Raw genomic sequence first — 15,748 nt, 5'->3', positions numbered from 1 at the left:
TCCTCTCTCTGTCCCTCTATCCACAATTGCACAACATGAAGTACAGACAATGGATCACAAGACAAGGAAAGAACACCAGGAAAATAAAGCTCCTACTGCTTGGCCACCATCATCAGCAATGGACTGCCAGTCAATCTGAGGCTGAGCCCCACACTTGAACCTTCCTCTTCTACAAATACTTCCACAACTCCCTGCGCACCTTCCACCCCATGCTCTTTGTAAATAGTTTGGATCTTCCACCTTCACTCTTGTCTTTACTTCACAACCATCTGTGAACTGCATTCTTTAGTTTTGTAACCAACACATTACCCTCGTGCTTTGTAACCTAAGTGCTGTTTAAGCCTTTTGATGCACTTATGGTTAATGTTACACAAGGTAAATATCCACAGCATGTTAAATCTGTCCAGTCTGCTGATGCGGTGAGGACTATATTGTTAGTTGCACTCATGATAGGAGCAGCAGGAATAGAGCAGAGTAATGGTCCCACAGGCAAGCTTTGTCAGTAACTATTTGTAGAAATCTTAAAGAACCAGGTACAACTTTAATAACTGGAGAATAACTGCATCAGACACCAGTGGGGTGGAGGGTGACCCCAACCATTCAAAGAGTCCCCTTTCAGCCCAAGACCAATGAATATCTGTGAGACATGAGAGACTTGGGGGCTCTCATCACATTCTTCAGGTGGGCTCCATCATTTTGTGTTACAACACTGAATGACTGGAGTTAAAATACGTAAAACAAGGCCATGGCTAAACACAATATACAAACATTATGTTCATCATGGCACTTTATCAGTGCACCAAATTCTGTAGATAGAGACAGAGGCATTCCACCTCTTACAGAATATGGTACAAGGACATAAAATATTAAAGCATGAGACTAAAACACAAAGGTGTCTATGTATGAGGTTGTTTGTGTCCCTCTTGCATCATGCAACGTAGTGCAAGAGCGGCGCAAGCCTAATGACAGATTTTTGAAGCGGCGCAAGGCCTCTTTGCATGGCTGTGAGTGACCCCAAAAATCTGGAGTAATGCAACGCAGTGCAAATTGCTACGATGAGTTACTCTGCCCTGGGAAGGCGTACCATGGGCGTAAGCATGGGTGATTTGCAAGTTCCAGGAATCTTGGCTAGACCTATTATGAGACATTACAATAAAGCGTCATTGGTACAAATTGATTCCATTAAATATTTCTCAGAAGCCTAAGATTGCTTCTTTCTTCCTTTTCTTCAGTTAGATGTACCTGACTAAAGGATTGGAGAACTTTGATCAAACTGTTGACCCTGACAAGTCTTTATTTTTTTCCAGGCTGGTATGATCATTGACAACGGAGTGAAAACCACTGAAGCGAATGCAAAGGATAAAAGGCCCTTCCTGTCCCTGGTAGGAGCCAGGTATGAACTCTTCTACAGCACAATTTTGACATGTTTTTGCATGAATTAGGACATAGACAATCTTTTTTAAATATGGATGCATCTTATACTGTTTTGTAATGCTAAAATATTTGTTTTGCGCTAAAATCAGAATCTGCTTTCTAAGTGCTTGACTTGTTAGGTCAACATTCATCTGAAGTCAATTCCAGCCAATATGGTAAAGAGATAATATTACATTTAATCCTGAAGGTGAAGGTGTGAGGATCCAGTCTCTACTTCAGATGGAGCTCTTTCCAGAATCTGACCATCATCACAGAGCTGTACCTACTCTGGTGATTTTAGTTAGGGGTGATAGACTGTTCCTTTTGAGGGTAATATTATTCCTCTCTTTGGCACACAACAAATAAAAAAGGTGTTTACTATGCTTTGCTGCTGTCCAGATGGATGTGGCGTGTAGTATGTGTTGGAAAACGAGGCAGCATCTGTGAGGCCTGCACAAATAACATGACACATTTGTCCTTCACTGGGAACCAAACACCCTAGGGCAGCACCTGACTCTCAGAGGGTAGCGTTGCAGAGCAGTCTGAGGCTTACTCAAGCGGGGTGGTGTGGGCTAGTAATCGCCATTTGCAGGTGTGCAAAAATAACACTCAATAATCGATTGTCCAGTCTGTACTTTGCTTTATAAAAGTAAGAGTACATTTATTAAACACACACACCACAAAATACTATACACCAATTTACAAATATACATAAGCTGTCTAGTACCACCACTCCCACGTATGCACATCATCTTGCCCCAATGCAGTGAATTGGTCTTAACCTGGAGCGAGGGCCCTGCGCACTGGCACCACCCCAGCGGCGACCCCCCCCCCCCCATAACCTCAACAAGCATTAAACAGGCTACACCTGCCTTGGTGACACATGACCCTGACTGAGCATTCCCTACTGACCATACAGTATGCACCTCTTCATCTTCAGGGCTAACAGTCTGGGGTCTTCACCTAAGCGCAGCAGCAAGAATACATGTTTACGCACACTTTAGAATGACAGTACTCAACACATTTGGATATCATTAGAATGCATTGCAATTACAGCCCCTAAAGGCATCACAGATACAATCACAGGTCTAAGTATCTCCAGTCAGACACCCTAGCAGGAATGTCTAGCCCCTTAAATCCACTTTGCTAATGACATCACCTTAAACCAATACTTCAGCTAGAACATCAGTCTCTTGAAAAGAAATAACCATCAATACATGCATTTCGATGCAATTACACTTTTCACCACCAGGGGAGGCCCTTCTCCAGACATCCCCCACTCAGTCCTTTACTTCTCGATGCAATTATCAAAACACCCTCAGCTGAAGAACAGAAGTTCCAGCCCAGAAGGTGTTAAGGCAGGTTGAGCCCTGGAGGGGTTATTCTTTTCAAATCCCCAGGACACCTAGGGTGACTTGTCATCTTTACTCTGGGGGAGACTGTGTAGCTCCTGCAGCTCCCCTGGCACCTTTACACTCGTGTGGTGGGGACCCTGTCCTCCTGGGGCCCCCACAGGCAAAGAACATGCTGTTAGCCCTTGCAGGCCGGTCCCCGCTGCTCCGGGGAGAGCCCGCTGGTGCTTCACCGCTTTTCCCGCCCTCGGTGGGGGGCACGGTCCCACCCGGACCCACAGGGATGCACCTACGGCTCAGGGAGCCCACCCCGGCCGCTCCTCTTCTTTTCTGGGGCCCGGTCCCACCCGGGCCCCTCGCACCACCGACTGTCTTTCCAGGGGGCCCCGGGACCTCCTTTGTTGGAGGGCAACCTGGGGAGCCCACCCCCAGCTGCCCCCGCCGGCTCCCCACGCGGCCAGCATTCTTCCGTGCTTACCCTTCTGGTCTCGTCTGCCCGCTCCGGCGGCAGACACGGAGACCAGCGCGGCTCCCGCTGGCCTCCCTCCTCCTTCCTCCTTACATCAGGGCCCAGAGAGGGGGTCCCGGGCCCCCAGACTCGTTCGGGCGGGGGGCGCGATGGCGCTCCCCCTCACCCAGGCGCCTCGGGGCCCGGGGATGGGGTCCCGGGCCCCTCCTCTCCTCTTCTTGGCAGGGGGCGCGACGGCGCTTCCCACCCCTGCCTCCTCACACGGGGCCCGGAGTTGGGCTCCCGGGCCCCTCTTCCTGCACCGCTTCATGGGGAGCGCGACGGCGCTCCCCAGCGCAGGTTTTGGCAGGGGCCAGGGTGGGCTCCCGGCACCCCGCGGGGGCATCTTCACGGGGTGCTCGACGGCTCACCCCGGCTTTACTTCTTTGCGGGGGCAGCCCCCGGGACCTGACCCACCCCGGGGGCATGATTGTGACCGGCGGCGGAGCCCCACACGCTTCGTCGTCGGTCCAAGGCGGGGTCAAAGGTCGCCTACCTTCTCTGGGGCATAACTCAGCCCCCTGGAGTCCGATTTGCCCCATTTTCGCATCTTCTCGCTCCTGGTGGCGTCCCCCAGCCACTGGGAGCACTCTCCTTTACCCTCCGGGTCTCCAAGAGGGTGCATTCTGCAGGGAGCAGTCTTTACTGGCTTCCTGCGCCTCTCTTTTCCATGCGCAGAGGCTTCTTCTGCGCACCGGTCCTGGGCTCTTTACCTGGCGCGGTTAAAGGCCTGGGGGGCAGTCAGGGGTGTCCTCCTTCCAACTGCCCATTGCCCCAGGCTCCAGCACCTTTCGCCTCCGCAGACACCAAACCCAGAGAGTTACAAGTACCTTTTAAAAGTTGAGTAGGGGGCTGGCAGGAAGTCTCTGTGTGACCTATCAAACAGCGACACATCACTTCCCTGCCCCTGCTCCCTCCTCCTTGTCCAGCCTCTGGGTTGTTCATACATGGCATCGTCCAGTGTCTCTGGCCACATGGCCTCTGAAACCCAACTCCTTCCCCTCTCACTACCTTCACATGAGGCAACCTGGTGCCTGGCACCCAGCGACAGCAGTTGATGGATTGGCTTTTAGCTCCACCTATCTTTTCTCCTTGGAGGGAAGATCTTCGCTCTGGGAGGAAATGTCATTAATCTAACCTGTCATGGCCAGACCCCAGCTAGGGACTAAGAGAAATATGGCATTTCTGGACGACCCAAAAGCAGTACAAATATGACTTTGGACTTAACAGAATACTCATTTTCACATCTGCTATACTGTACATTAGTGCGTGTCTGGAATCTGTAGGCTTTGTGGAAGTTATTTTAGCCATGGGCCCCACATCCCCATTGGGAAATAATGAAGTAAAACACAGTAAGACACACTGACTGTCCCTGGCATGTTCCTTTCCAGTGTATAAAGCCTATTCCATGTCACCACCCAATTCTGCATAAGTCGGCCATGCCATTCACTCTGTAGCTGATCCTGGACTGCGCACTCTAGGAATCTCCCCTGCGCAGCCCCTACACGTGTGCACACACATGTACACCTGTGTCTGCATGTAACCAGCACGGTACCCCATACTCCAGCTGCTGCGCAGTGGCCTAGTCAAGCCAGAGGGACACCAGTAAAACCTCCATGCAGTCTGCTTCATTTTGAGTTCACTGTGGGTGAGTCCCAGAATATGAGGCCCCCCCACAGTAAAAGCTCAACAATTAGGTGCTCAAAAAGCGAAAAATCCGGGCAGCCCATAGTGTCAGAACCACTCTCTAACAGTATGTCTATTTTAAATATGACTCTTCATGCAACAAATTATTCATGGAGGATACTTATGTAGAGGAAGTGTGCCATCGTCTGGGTATCTTTACCACTGTTCTGCCTGACCCTTTCTGGACCTTGTAAAATCTCTTTCCAGGTCCACAGGTTGAACCGATTACAACACAATAATTCGCCTTCACTCCAATAAATCTCAATCATTTGTCTTTACCCGTTATTGAGATCTCCAAAGAAACCTTAAGTAATAAGTATTTGTGAACTGTTCATTGATTGTTCCATTACCAACACTGAGCTAAAGATATTAGGTATATGCAGGGTTTACATTTTTATCACCAGTACCTCTATGAAGGCAAATACAATCTCCTCACTTTGCTCGTTTTTTCCTACGCTGGAGATAAACTTGGCAGGACCCTGCTAAAGGCCTCATTTTCCGGGTCAGAATATCCTATTAGCAAAAGCCATTCCCTATGCAGGTACAACGTAAGGAGGGTGGATGAAGTAAGAAACCAACAGGGATAACTGTGACAGCAGGGGAAAGCTCATGTGTGGGATGTGGCCGACAGTGACATTATAGAAGACAATACGCAACACTTGTTTTTCTCCAGGTTGGGGATACAGGACAGGGAACATAGGTTTGCTGCAGGAGCAAAGGACAGTGACCGGACAGAGTAAGGGAATAGGGGACAGTTGCTTAGCATAGTACGAGTAAGCAGTGAGAGGATGGAGCGTTGTGGGGCAGGGTGATTGGGTAAAACGAAAGAGGGTGGGGAGATTGGAAAGAGCACCAGAAAACTCCATCCGCAGTTGGACTGTGTTGGTGGTCCATGTTCCCTGCAGAATTGCTTCTGGCCACACTACTGGGAACAGAACATTGGCTAGGATGGGAACAGTAGTCGAATCTCCTGTTTTAGTTGATGTAGCAAATGCCATTCCAAGATAACGGAGCAGTATTTGCATAAAGCACATCCTATATGCCATTATTAAGCCAAATGGACTCTTCACCATCTGTGCAGAGCAATTAGTTCCATTATAGGCGCAACACAGGCAGAATAGGAATGCATGAATAGATACACAACACGACTTTTTGTTTGGAGAAAATATTGCTGCAGGTTTATTCCATACAAAAGTATGCAAATACGGTGGGTTATCTTATGGGCGATTTAAGGGCAGGCAGCTGTACCAACCTATGCTGCCCTGCCCGCCTGATGAGCCAAGCACTGTGGAAAACCCAATCAGTGCTACCCTTATAAGGGTGATCCCCTTACTGGATCACGTGACCCATTAGTGCCTTATTACTCACGCCCCTTTCAGGGTGGAGCGTAGCAAGGCAAGCCCCCGGTTGCTCAGGCCCACAACCATCCGAAGGACTAACAGGGCTCCGACTTCATTGTTCCAGGACCCTCCCCTGAGGCTCCTGGGATTTGGCTCTGGCACCCTTATTGTGCTCTTGCAGAGGTATCCTTCTGTACCCAAACTGCTTCCAGATCGCCCTGTAACTCTGCCTGCAACGACAAAGAAAACATTACAACATCCTTTGTAGCTCGATTACCTGTCCCATGCCGGGTACGCTGTAGGGTGGGAGACAGCGCGACAGGCAATCTAAAATGGAGGGTCTAAAATGGAGGGCGAGGCCTAAATACCCTCCCCAACCCCCGGCGCGCCGGACATGACGTGTCCGGCGAGCCCTGTAAGGGGACTCCTTCTGGAGTCCTGCAGTAGAGTGGGGCTGGGGAAGCGCCCAAATGGAACTAAGGGTCGCCGCCCACTAAGTGGCCCCCTGTGGGAGCCGTGGGCAGCCGCAAAGTACCAGAGCAGTATGCCCTTGTACACTGCATTCACATTTGAGACAGCCAGCTACACCCTGCATCATATGCATTTCTCATATATCACTTGGGGCTACAGGCACTCACCACTACGCCAAAAACGTGAAAATGCAAAATGCAAGAAAGACCGTGCATGTTTAAATGAAGAGGCAGTGGCTTGAAGATCAGGACTCGGGGCAGCTACACCTCTGGAACACTGTAGAAGGTGCTATGATAAGTACCATGTGAAACACTACAGTCATTCTCACAGAGCTCCTTGAGGGAGTGTTTTTAATTTCCGCTAATCACACACTGGAGGGCATGTACCGTATTGTTTTTGTTTGGAGCTCTCTTAATGATAGAAGACATGCGCCTTCATGTACACCAAGAACCAAGGCTGACTTCTACCAGCCAGAGGAAAGAGATCAAGAGCACTTTTTATTTTAATAAGGGACAAACGGAGGAGTACATCCTCATTTATCTGGCCTTCACATTTTTTGTTTCAAAAGAAATGTTTGACATGGGATATTCTATTTAGGTTGTCATTCAAAAAGTAGCCGGCGAGTAAGTACTCCTTTGAAACTGAGTGATAGCGTCTAAATTTAGATCAAGATATATGGGGGCTGGGACTGTGGAGAGCAGCAGCGCTGTCGACTACAGTGAAGGTTTAGTTTGCAGCTAAGGCCACCTAGTAGACCTCCTTTGCAAGCGTGTAAGGGTCAGCCGCTTTCTGCATATTTGCTAGGTCATCCACGTTATTATTTTACCGGCAAAACTGCCCGCGCCATACAGTGTTATAGCATCAGTAGAATGAGCCCACATCACAGGTTTAAAAAAAAAGAAAACAAAGAGACATCTGCCATTGACAACAACAAAAGGCTGGTGGTAATTGTGAGGGGTTTCAATATGAATACCAGCAAGACATGCTCAACACACTTGCCTTCTTTTTTTTTTATTTTTGAAAACCTTTATTTGTGTAGATGGTGACATACAAATACGGGCCTACAACCCAGCGGCCGGCCACGGAACAAACTGGAAGACACCAATAGCAATGAAAAGTACAGAATGGTCACGCAATACTACCCAATGCTGCGAGTCTAAAATGCTAACTGAGCATAACCCCCCGGTAAAGGATCACTGAAGGTTAATTTTATATATATAAAAATAAAGGATCGGTCGTATAATAAGCGTCTTGGTACACATGACGGGGAACAGAATCAATATCATTATAATAGGGAATCCGTAAGTCAGTTATCAGAATAGTCCAAAGCGGTCAAGCCATCGATGCCCTTACTATTCTTCTTCAGTCAGTGTCCACCCGCAACCTCATGTGCCCAAAGACAAGCAAAACATCACTCTCATGATAATCAAATCATCAATGAGACGGAAAAAGGTGCAATCACTATACAACCCAACCCGGAGAGTAAAAGAAAACGAAAACATTAGAAAAAAAGGGAAAGGAAAGGGGGAATCCACGTTACTGTACCCGCCCCACGGCGATAATGGCGATCCACAATCCAGACAACAAACATTCTTAGGGGCGGGGAGGCTAGGTCAGGAAAAGCGAAAAAAAACCCCGATAGTACCATACCATATGGGAATACCCAAACCTCCCCCCCCCCCCGAGCACTCATCCCGCGGGGATCACGCACAGCAATGGAGACCCAAGAAAAGGACAGACAAGAGCCATAGAAACAAAGAACTATCTAATAGACCCCCATCCACCCGCCCCACCCTGCACCCCTGCAGAAGGCTATTGCCTACCCCTCCCAGCAGCGTGCCTGTCGCCCTAAGCGTGAACCCGAAATATAGAATGAGATAATGTAGGGAAAGGAGAAGAAAACAGATAAAAAGGAAAAAAGGAAAGTCAAGGGGGGAGGATACCATGGAACAAGGTGCACGGCCCCCACCCCCCGCCCATACCAACATTCTAGTGTAGCCCAAAACGAAACTGGCATGGTTTCAAGTAGCCATACATATTAAGGGTTCGACAAGGTATCTCAATTTGTGGCAGTCCATAAATCCGTGCATCGAACAGCAGTCCTCCGGGTGAAAAACCCCCGGGTTCACCCCAGTCCTTTCTTAGCCATCGCCGCGATGTATGGAAAGGTAGCAAGCATAAAACAAAGCAGTGAGAAGAGGTAATGGAGCCACCGCTGGACGGTCAATGGAAGCCACCCACTGGATCTCCACCGCCGAAGGCAATGCAAGAGCTGTTCACGGCAGTCATGTTAATCAGTTGCACTGATCGCCAGCAGTTCTTCCCGCATGCGATCCAAGCCGTCGCCGCCCCCGCCAAAGTACGGGAAACAAAAAGTAACCACGTCAGGCCCATCCGCATCCCTGGGGGACGGCTCGGAAGCAATGGCGATCCCCACGTCGACCTGCACACAAAAGTCCCGGACCAGGGTAGCCTGCCAAATCCTTAGTGCCCGCAGGATGTCGCCAATCGTGGGTTCACACTCCCCGGTGCAGGTCCCATCACGGCACAGAGGTACAGCACCAACATCCCAGGGCGTCTCACAGCTTACAGCATCAGCCGCCATTTTGTGATTACTACGCAGTCTTTTCGAGACCGACTCCTGGGGTGGGCTTACTAGCGGGGCCCACGCGGGATCCCCCTCAATCGTCCACACAGCAGCCACGGTGCAAAGATGAGGGCCACCAAAGAAGAGGGACCTGCCGGCGCCAACGCTCCGCCGGAGCCGCTCTGCACCACCGAGCGATGGAAGTCGGGATGGCCGAGCGAGGCAACAAGGGGGGGAGCCACCAGGACGGCTTCCCCCATACACAACTTGCCGCACCTCACCTCTGGACCACCGGAAGGTAGACCCAGGCGCGTTCAGTTGCCTTCGGCTTTTTCGCACAACGGCCTTCTCCGGCCGGCATCCGTCCTCCACCCGAGGCCGCCGCTGACTCGTCTCCGCTGGCTACTCGCAGAAGGCAAGGCCCCGGTCTCCGCTCCACAGAGGCCGCACTTCCTGGGAGGACTCCGCTGCGGGCCCACTGATCTCCGGAGCCACCAGGATGGGTGGTAAGTGTCAGCAGACCTTCATCTGCAAAATGTTGTCTTTTCTGGGCAGGATGGGCGACAGGATAGGTTAGTTTGGGCAGGAAGGTCGGCGGAGCCGAGCTACCGTGCGGCCATCACGATGTCGAGCTAGGCTCCTCCCCCGCACTTGCCTTCTTTTTTCACACGCATCTCAAAATGTGAAAGTAAGTAAGGCCGGAGTAAACAACAATCCCACTGCTGGATTCAGCGTACATTTTTAAATGGTGCTCTAAGTAAGCGCCTTCTGCCTGTTATGAACGCCTCAAGTAATATCCCAGACCATTCTAACATTCCCAGCGTCTCTGGGGCTCAAATTACCGGTTACGCAAACTGCATACGCATGGGCGTATAAGCATGGGCGGTAAACTCCGCTCATGGAGTTTTCTGCACTCTGTGTTACGTGGAGCTTGCGAAGTTCCGAAAAACTCTGCTCTGCTTAGTGGAGCAGAGTTTTTTCTGCGTTTATGCTAGTCAACATCAAGTTGGCGAGCGTAAGTGAGGAAAATCCTCCTCCTGGCAAGATTGTTCCTTATTTGTACTCGTCAACATCAAGTTGGCGAGCATGAGCGAGGGAAATCAACCTCCCAGTGAGATTTCTCAATGTGGGCGGTCAGATTTCTCAATGCGAGTGATCACGTATGCTTACGACAGCTTGCGTTGAGAAACCATTCATTCGCGTTCAGAAAGCTGCGGCTCAAGCAGAAAATATACTCGAGCTGCGGAAAGGAAGCAGCGGCCGCTTGCGCTGTGCATGGTGCCGTTCGCAGTAATTTCTCAGCATGGACAAACACTCGGCACTGAAAATTACCGCAAACAGCATTTTTTTAACACACTCTGCCGCTTGTGGAGCTCCACATAGCGAGGCTGATTTTTTTTTTTTGCACTTGGCGTAGTTCTGCGTAGCGGAACTCCGTGAACTCCACCCGGGATTACTGATAATTACAGTGACACTGGATTTTAAAGCGGTGTTGGGGGAGCTGCAGACAGCCGCTATGTTCGGCCGCTTGCCCGTACTTTAATGGCAACATGAGCAGAGCTGCAAACACTCCTCCCTCACCTGCTTCCCTCTCCTGCACCTGTTGTGCCTTACCCTCACTCCACGGCTCTAGAAACAACCCCCACACATTTACCATCTGCTTCAAGTAGTGGTAAGTGTGTGGACTTGGGCCCATTATTTCTCTGAGAAGGGGGACAAACGTGCAGATTTGATAAGGTATTCCATGATCTGCATGCTGTTCTCCAATCCAGAGGGAATAATTTGCAATCCCCAGATTAAGGCATAGGGATACAGACTGGAACCAGCGATTCTAGTCCACTCAAATTTGGGGGCCTCATATTCAGGGCATTAGTGTCATCATACAGTAAACCCGTATAATGTAGCTTATTGGGGGATAAAAAGGGGCTTGCTGACTGAGGTTGATCAAAATTAATCTATTGAGCTTTATCCATACAAAACTGTTGTCTAGATTAAAGGCCTCTCTTGCAGTTGAGTTCTTACTTGTAGCTGTTTTGCATCCTGTCTTTTGTTACCTCATTGGGCCCGATGTGGGACCAGGATTGCCCCCACCCAAGATAGCCATTTTGGGATTTGGCCTCTGGCCCTGATGGCTTCTTTCATGTTCTCTCTGTCTCTATTTCTTCTCTAGATCGCACAATCCAGGACTGACTATGTCAGTTTGGCTGGTTGCCTACAAGACCCACACTGCAATTTCTCTGTTTTCATAATGATCTTAAGTGATAGGTTGAATACTGTAGGTAGACGTTTTCCACTTCTCGAAGAGTGAGGACACTTCCACCGCTTACACCCAACCCCTACTTTCTCCTAAACCCTGACATGTAAAACACTCAGGTGGTGGTGCCTCCAACGACACCTCTTCTTATATGTTTCTGCCTATTTCCTTCAGACTCTGATGTAATCCCATCAAAATATTTTTAAAGCTTCTACCTGGGCGACCCCTTTTGAGCTACTTGATACCAGTTCTCTCAGGAAATGCAATCCTTCTGAAAAGGAAATCCCCATACTTAACTTGCCTTCTAATGATATTTTACATTACTTGATGAGTTAATGAGGTCTCTTCCTAGCCCCTACCCATACTATTTTCCATACTCGTACTCCTATATCAGTGGCAAACAGAGCTTGGTCTATGCTACTCTCTACATCCTTTGACCTATGCCGCATTTTCACTATTAAGCCTATGGAACATTTTCCTTTCCTTACTCCTAGAATCCTCCCTAACCACTCCAAGAGGAGCACACCCCACTCCACCTTTATAGTGACACCGGCATTAACACACTTACACCCTCATTAATATCGTTCCCTTCTGCCTCCTCTTTCTTTTGAAAATCATTCTGCAAACTACAGTCTAAAAAATACTTTATCCACTTGCCTAAATGCCAACTGACCATTTTTCCCCATATGGCTTTGGGTCGTGAAACTAGTGTTTTGGTTCTCTTAACGGGCACTCTCCACCACCACAAACAAGGGACCTTTTGGACCAATGTCCTAAATATTAGGATAGGACTGATATAGCATTTATACGGAGAGTCAATCCCAGTAATGGGGCAAAGTCTGCCACCTGTTCTCTGAATGCTGTCCTGAGAGTTCACACAGATATGGACAATATTCTCTGGACCAACCTATCTAGTCGCATGGGATGCCTATGTTAGCAGTGCCTTTAAACCCTTCTATGTTATGATGCAACGACCTATTGGGTCCTCAGCTGTGTATTTTTTCTACTAGGAAGCTGTCATAATTTTTATGTTTGCATGGATGTACCACAACCTGACACTCTATTGGGCCTTCTCTGCGCTTTAGAAAAGCTCAAGGAAAAACATATAAAATAATGAAGGAGGAATGCTTTCTATTGTTGGCACTATGTGTGAATATTGCTCTCCCATGCTGTTTTGATGGAAATATAGAGTGCTATGACTATTGCACACAAGAAGTCATGTTGTGAGCAGGTTAGATATTACCATTACTGACTGGTGTAGACAATGTGATTCATGATGCACAACAAAATGTAATCAGCAAACGCATAGTCCTCCCCCACTTCTTCTCACAACTTCTCAGCCCGTCTCTTGTTGAAGACAAGCATTGTCATAGCCTATAGGTCTCGCTTTTGGGACCTTATAAGTATTAGTTATGCAGCACAATATCCTTGGTGCAACAACATGAACTGTTGCATGGCTAAACACTTATAAGGTACAAGGTTTAGCCATGCAACAGCTGATGTTGTTGCACCAAGGATATTGTGCTGCAAAACTAAATACTTATAAGGTCCCAAAAGTGAGACCTATTGGCTATGCCAATGGTTGTTTCCTAACCAGTGCAGCTGAGAGTTTGTGAACTCTGGGCGCTAGGGGGTGGCAGGCAGTGGATGGGCGGGGACTTCATGACCTACCTCCCGCTCCTGTGGGCAGAGTTCTGCCTCGAGTATTTCTCAGAGCTGTACGGATTACCCAGAGTAAGAGCGAGCCAGGCTGGACCCGAGGGGAGGGTGGTTTCGTATGCTCGTTTTAACCACTGAAAGCCCCCATTGTAAGATTATGTGCTGATTATTTTAAAGCAAGTGGACATGTTCAAAAAGGAGACCAGTAGAAACAAATTAATCCTTGTGGTAATATCTAACCCGTTCCATCTCAGATCAAATTTTCACAAAGGGGTTTTCTAATTCTACCTGACTTTGGGGCTTACGCTTTCTCATAGGGCAACAAAGTATTGTGAAAAAAGGAAATTTAAGGCAGGTATGGGACGCCACCGTTCCAACGTGTGCATACTGATTTTCTTTGTTGATATGTGTGCTCGTTTACTAAGCTCGTCCAGGCGAGTGGTGCAGCTTACGCTTTCTCATAAGGCAACAAAGGAGTGCGAAAAAAGGAAATTTAAGGCAGGTATGGGACGCCACTGTTCCAAAGTGTGCATACTGGTTTTCTTTGTTGGTATGTGTGCTCATTTACTAAGCACATCCAGGCGAGTGGTGCGTGCATGTGCGATGGCAAAACTGAAAGCAGGCTGGCTAGTGGTGTGTGATGTGCGCGCACCATGACAAGAGAAGAAAGCCAGATGGCGCCTCTGCTCGTTATATTGCGCGTAACCGCATGCTCTATGCCAGCCAAAAGCGCGTGGTCGGACTTTTAAAAGCCCACACACTAAATGTCTCGCCAGACAGCACATGCGCTGGCTCAGGCGAGACCTAAAAAATGAAACAATCAGTTTACGGCAGTGGGTAGGGGATGGCCCACCGAGGGAGTTATAAGGTCAAGCCTGGGTGATGAGGTCTCTCAGGGAAGAGAGGGCTTGTGAAGTGCTGTAAGAAGAGACAGTAGAGGAAAGAGAAAGATGGGGGTTTAGAAGACTCAGCTCTGAGTTCAGATATTGTCAGTCTTTGTTCAGCCAATACTCATAATTTTCAGTCAAGGAGAATAACTATGGTGAATAGTTTTGCATTGCAGTCTACTTACCAGCACATTTCCTCTCTTTTCTCTTTGTAGATATGGACCTCACAAAGATGCGGACCCTCTGAAGCCGAGAGAACCTGCCCTGATCGAGCACTTCATTGCTTATAAGAACCAAGACCACGGTGCCTGGCTGAGAGGAGGCGATGTGTGGCTCAATGACTGCCAGTAAGTTTTCCCTATGGCAGTGACACACTATGTGCATGTTGTGCACAGCAGTGATATGCCCAATCACAATCAATGTAAACTTAGATATGGACATTTTATGTCTTCTCATCTTTGCTGCAAAATGTTATATTCCTCCAAAAAAGGTAGATTTGGGATACTTCGTATCTGAAATATGCCCTGTCTCCTTATTTCCTTAGAACATGCCTGTCCATAGTTATTTTGATGTGAAAAAAAGAACTCATGTTATAATGCCTTAGATGTTGACAATTCTGACAATATGTTGTAACCACAAGGAAGGAGTAAATTCAAAAGATGGTGAGGAGCATACATCAAAAAAACCTCTTTCTTCAAGCCTCTTGTTTTACATGAGAGACACATGTGCTCTATCACACCAACTTTTTTTTAACTAATTGTGTCTATGCAATCTCCTTCACCCATATGGTCCCCTACTTTAGTTATGAGTAAAGTTTTAGAGCTTATCAAGTAAACCAGAGAGTGGAGTCTGATCCTCTTCAACTGAGGGGTTAGAGAGTCTACACTCTTATGCCTACTTGAATTAGCATTAATATAATAATGCACTTCATTCAGAAAAAGAAAAAATAGGAAAGTTCAGTAAATTAAAGGAAAATACAGTAGTATTAATTTATAGAGGCTGTGCAAAATGTGCCTAATTTGTTTTAGTGTAATTACACAAAATTTCCAGACAAGCGAAACTATGCAAAATGCTACTATCACTTAGGGGCAGATGTATCAAGATTCGATTTTGCGATTTCTAAATAGCGATTTTTAAGGAATCGCTAATTTGAAATCGCAAAATGGAATGTATGTACAAAATCGCTATTTTTTAGCGATTTCTTATTTTTCCTTATTTGCGAATTCGCATTTTGCGAATTCGCAATTAAGGAATAATTCCCATGCATTCCTATGGGCCAGGAGGCCCATAGGAATGATTGTGAAATGATTCTCAAATTGCAAATTCGCAATTTGCTAATCGCAATTTGAGAATTATTTCAAGGGTGCAGGGGTGTCTCAAAGACACCCTGCTGCACCCCTGAAATTTACATGTGTGTGCATGTGGCGCACATACATGCCCTTTGGGCATGTATGTGCGTCACATGCCACCCTCTCAAATGCCAAATAGGGCATTTTTAATGGAAATCGCAAATTACCACCAACTGCAAGTTGGTGGTAATTTGCAATTTCTTAACACAAATTCGCAATCTCAAAAAGTTACATACATCTCA

At 47.8% G+C, this 15,748-nt stretch overlaps 1 protein-coding gene across 1 annotated transcript in view; it reads left to right on the top strand.

Moving 5' to 3' along the window:
- The window catches only part of CEMIP (cell migration inducing hyaluronidase 1), an 857,787-nt gene that overhangs the window by 708,088 nt on the left and 133,951 nt on the right, over positions 1–15,748 (top strand). Inside the window, exons 17-18 of the mRNA XM_086957874.1 lie at positions 1,308–1,393; positions 14,373–14,504. Coding sequence (XP_086814000.1) covers positions 1,308–1,393; positions 14,373–14,504 — 218 coding nt within the window. The remainder of the gene's footprint in view (positions 1–1,307; positions 1,394–14,372; positions 14,505–15,748) is intronic.

Source organism: Lissotriton vulgaris, chromosome 2_1 (assembly GCF_964263255.1).
Source record: "Lissotriton vulgaris chromosome 2_1, aLisVul1.2, whole genome shotgun sequence".
NCBI lineage: Eukaryota > Metazoa > Chordata > Amphibia > Caudata > Salamandridae > Lissotriton > Lissotriton vulgaris.
The sequence above is the reverse complement of the archived record's forward strand: the minus strand, read 5'-3'. Positions and strand labels throughout refer to the sequence as shown.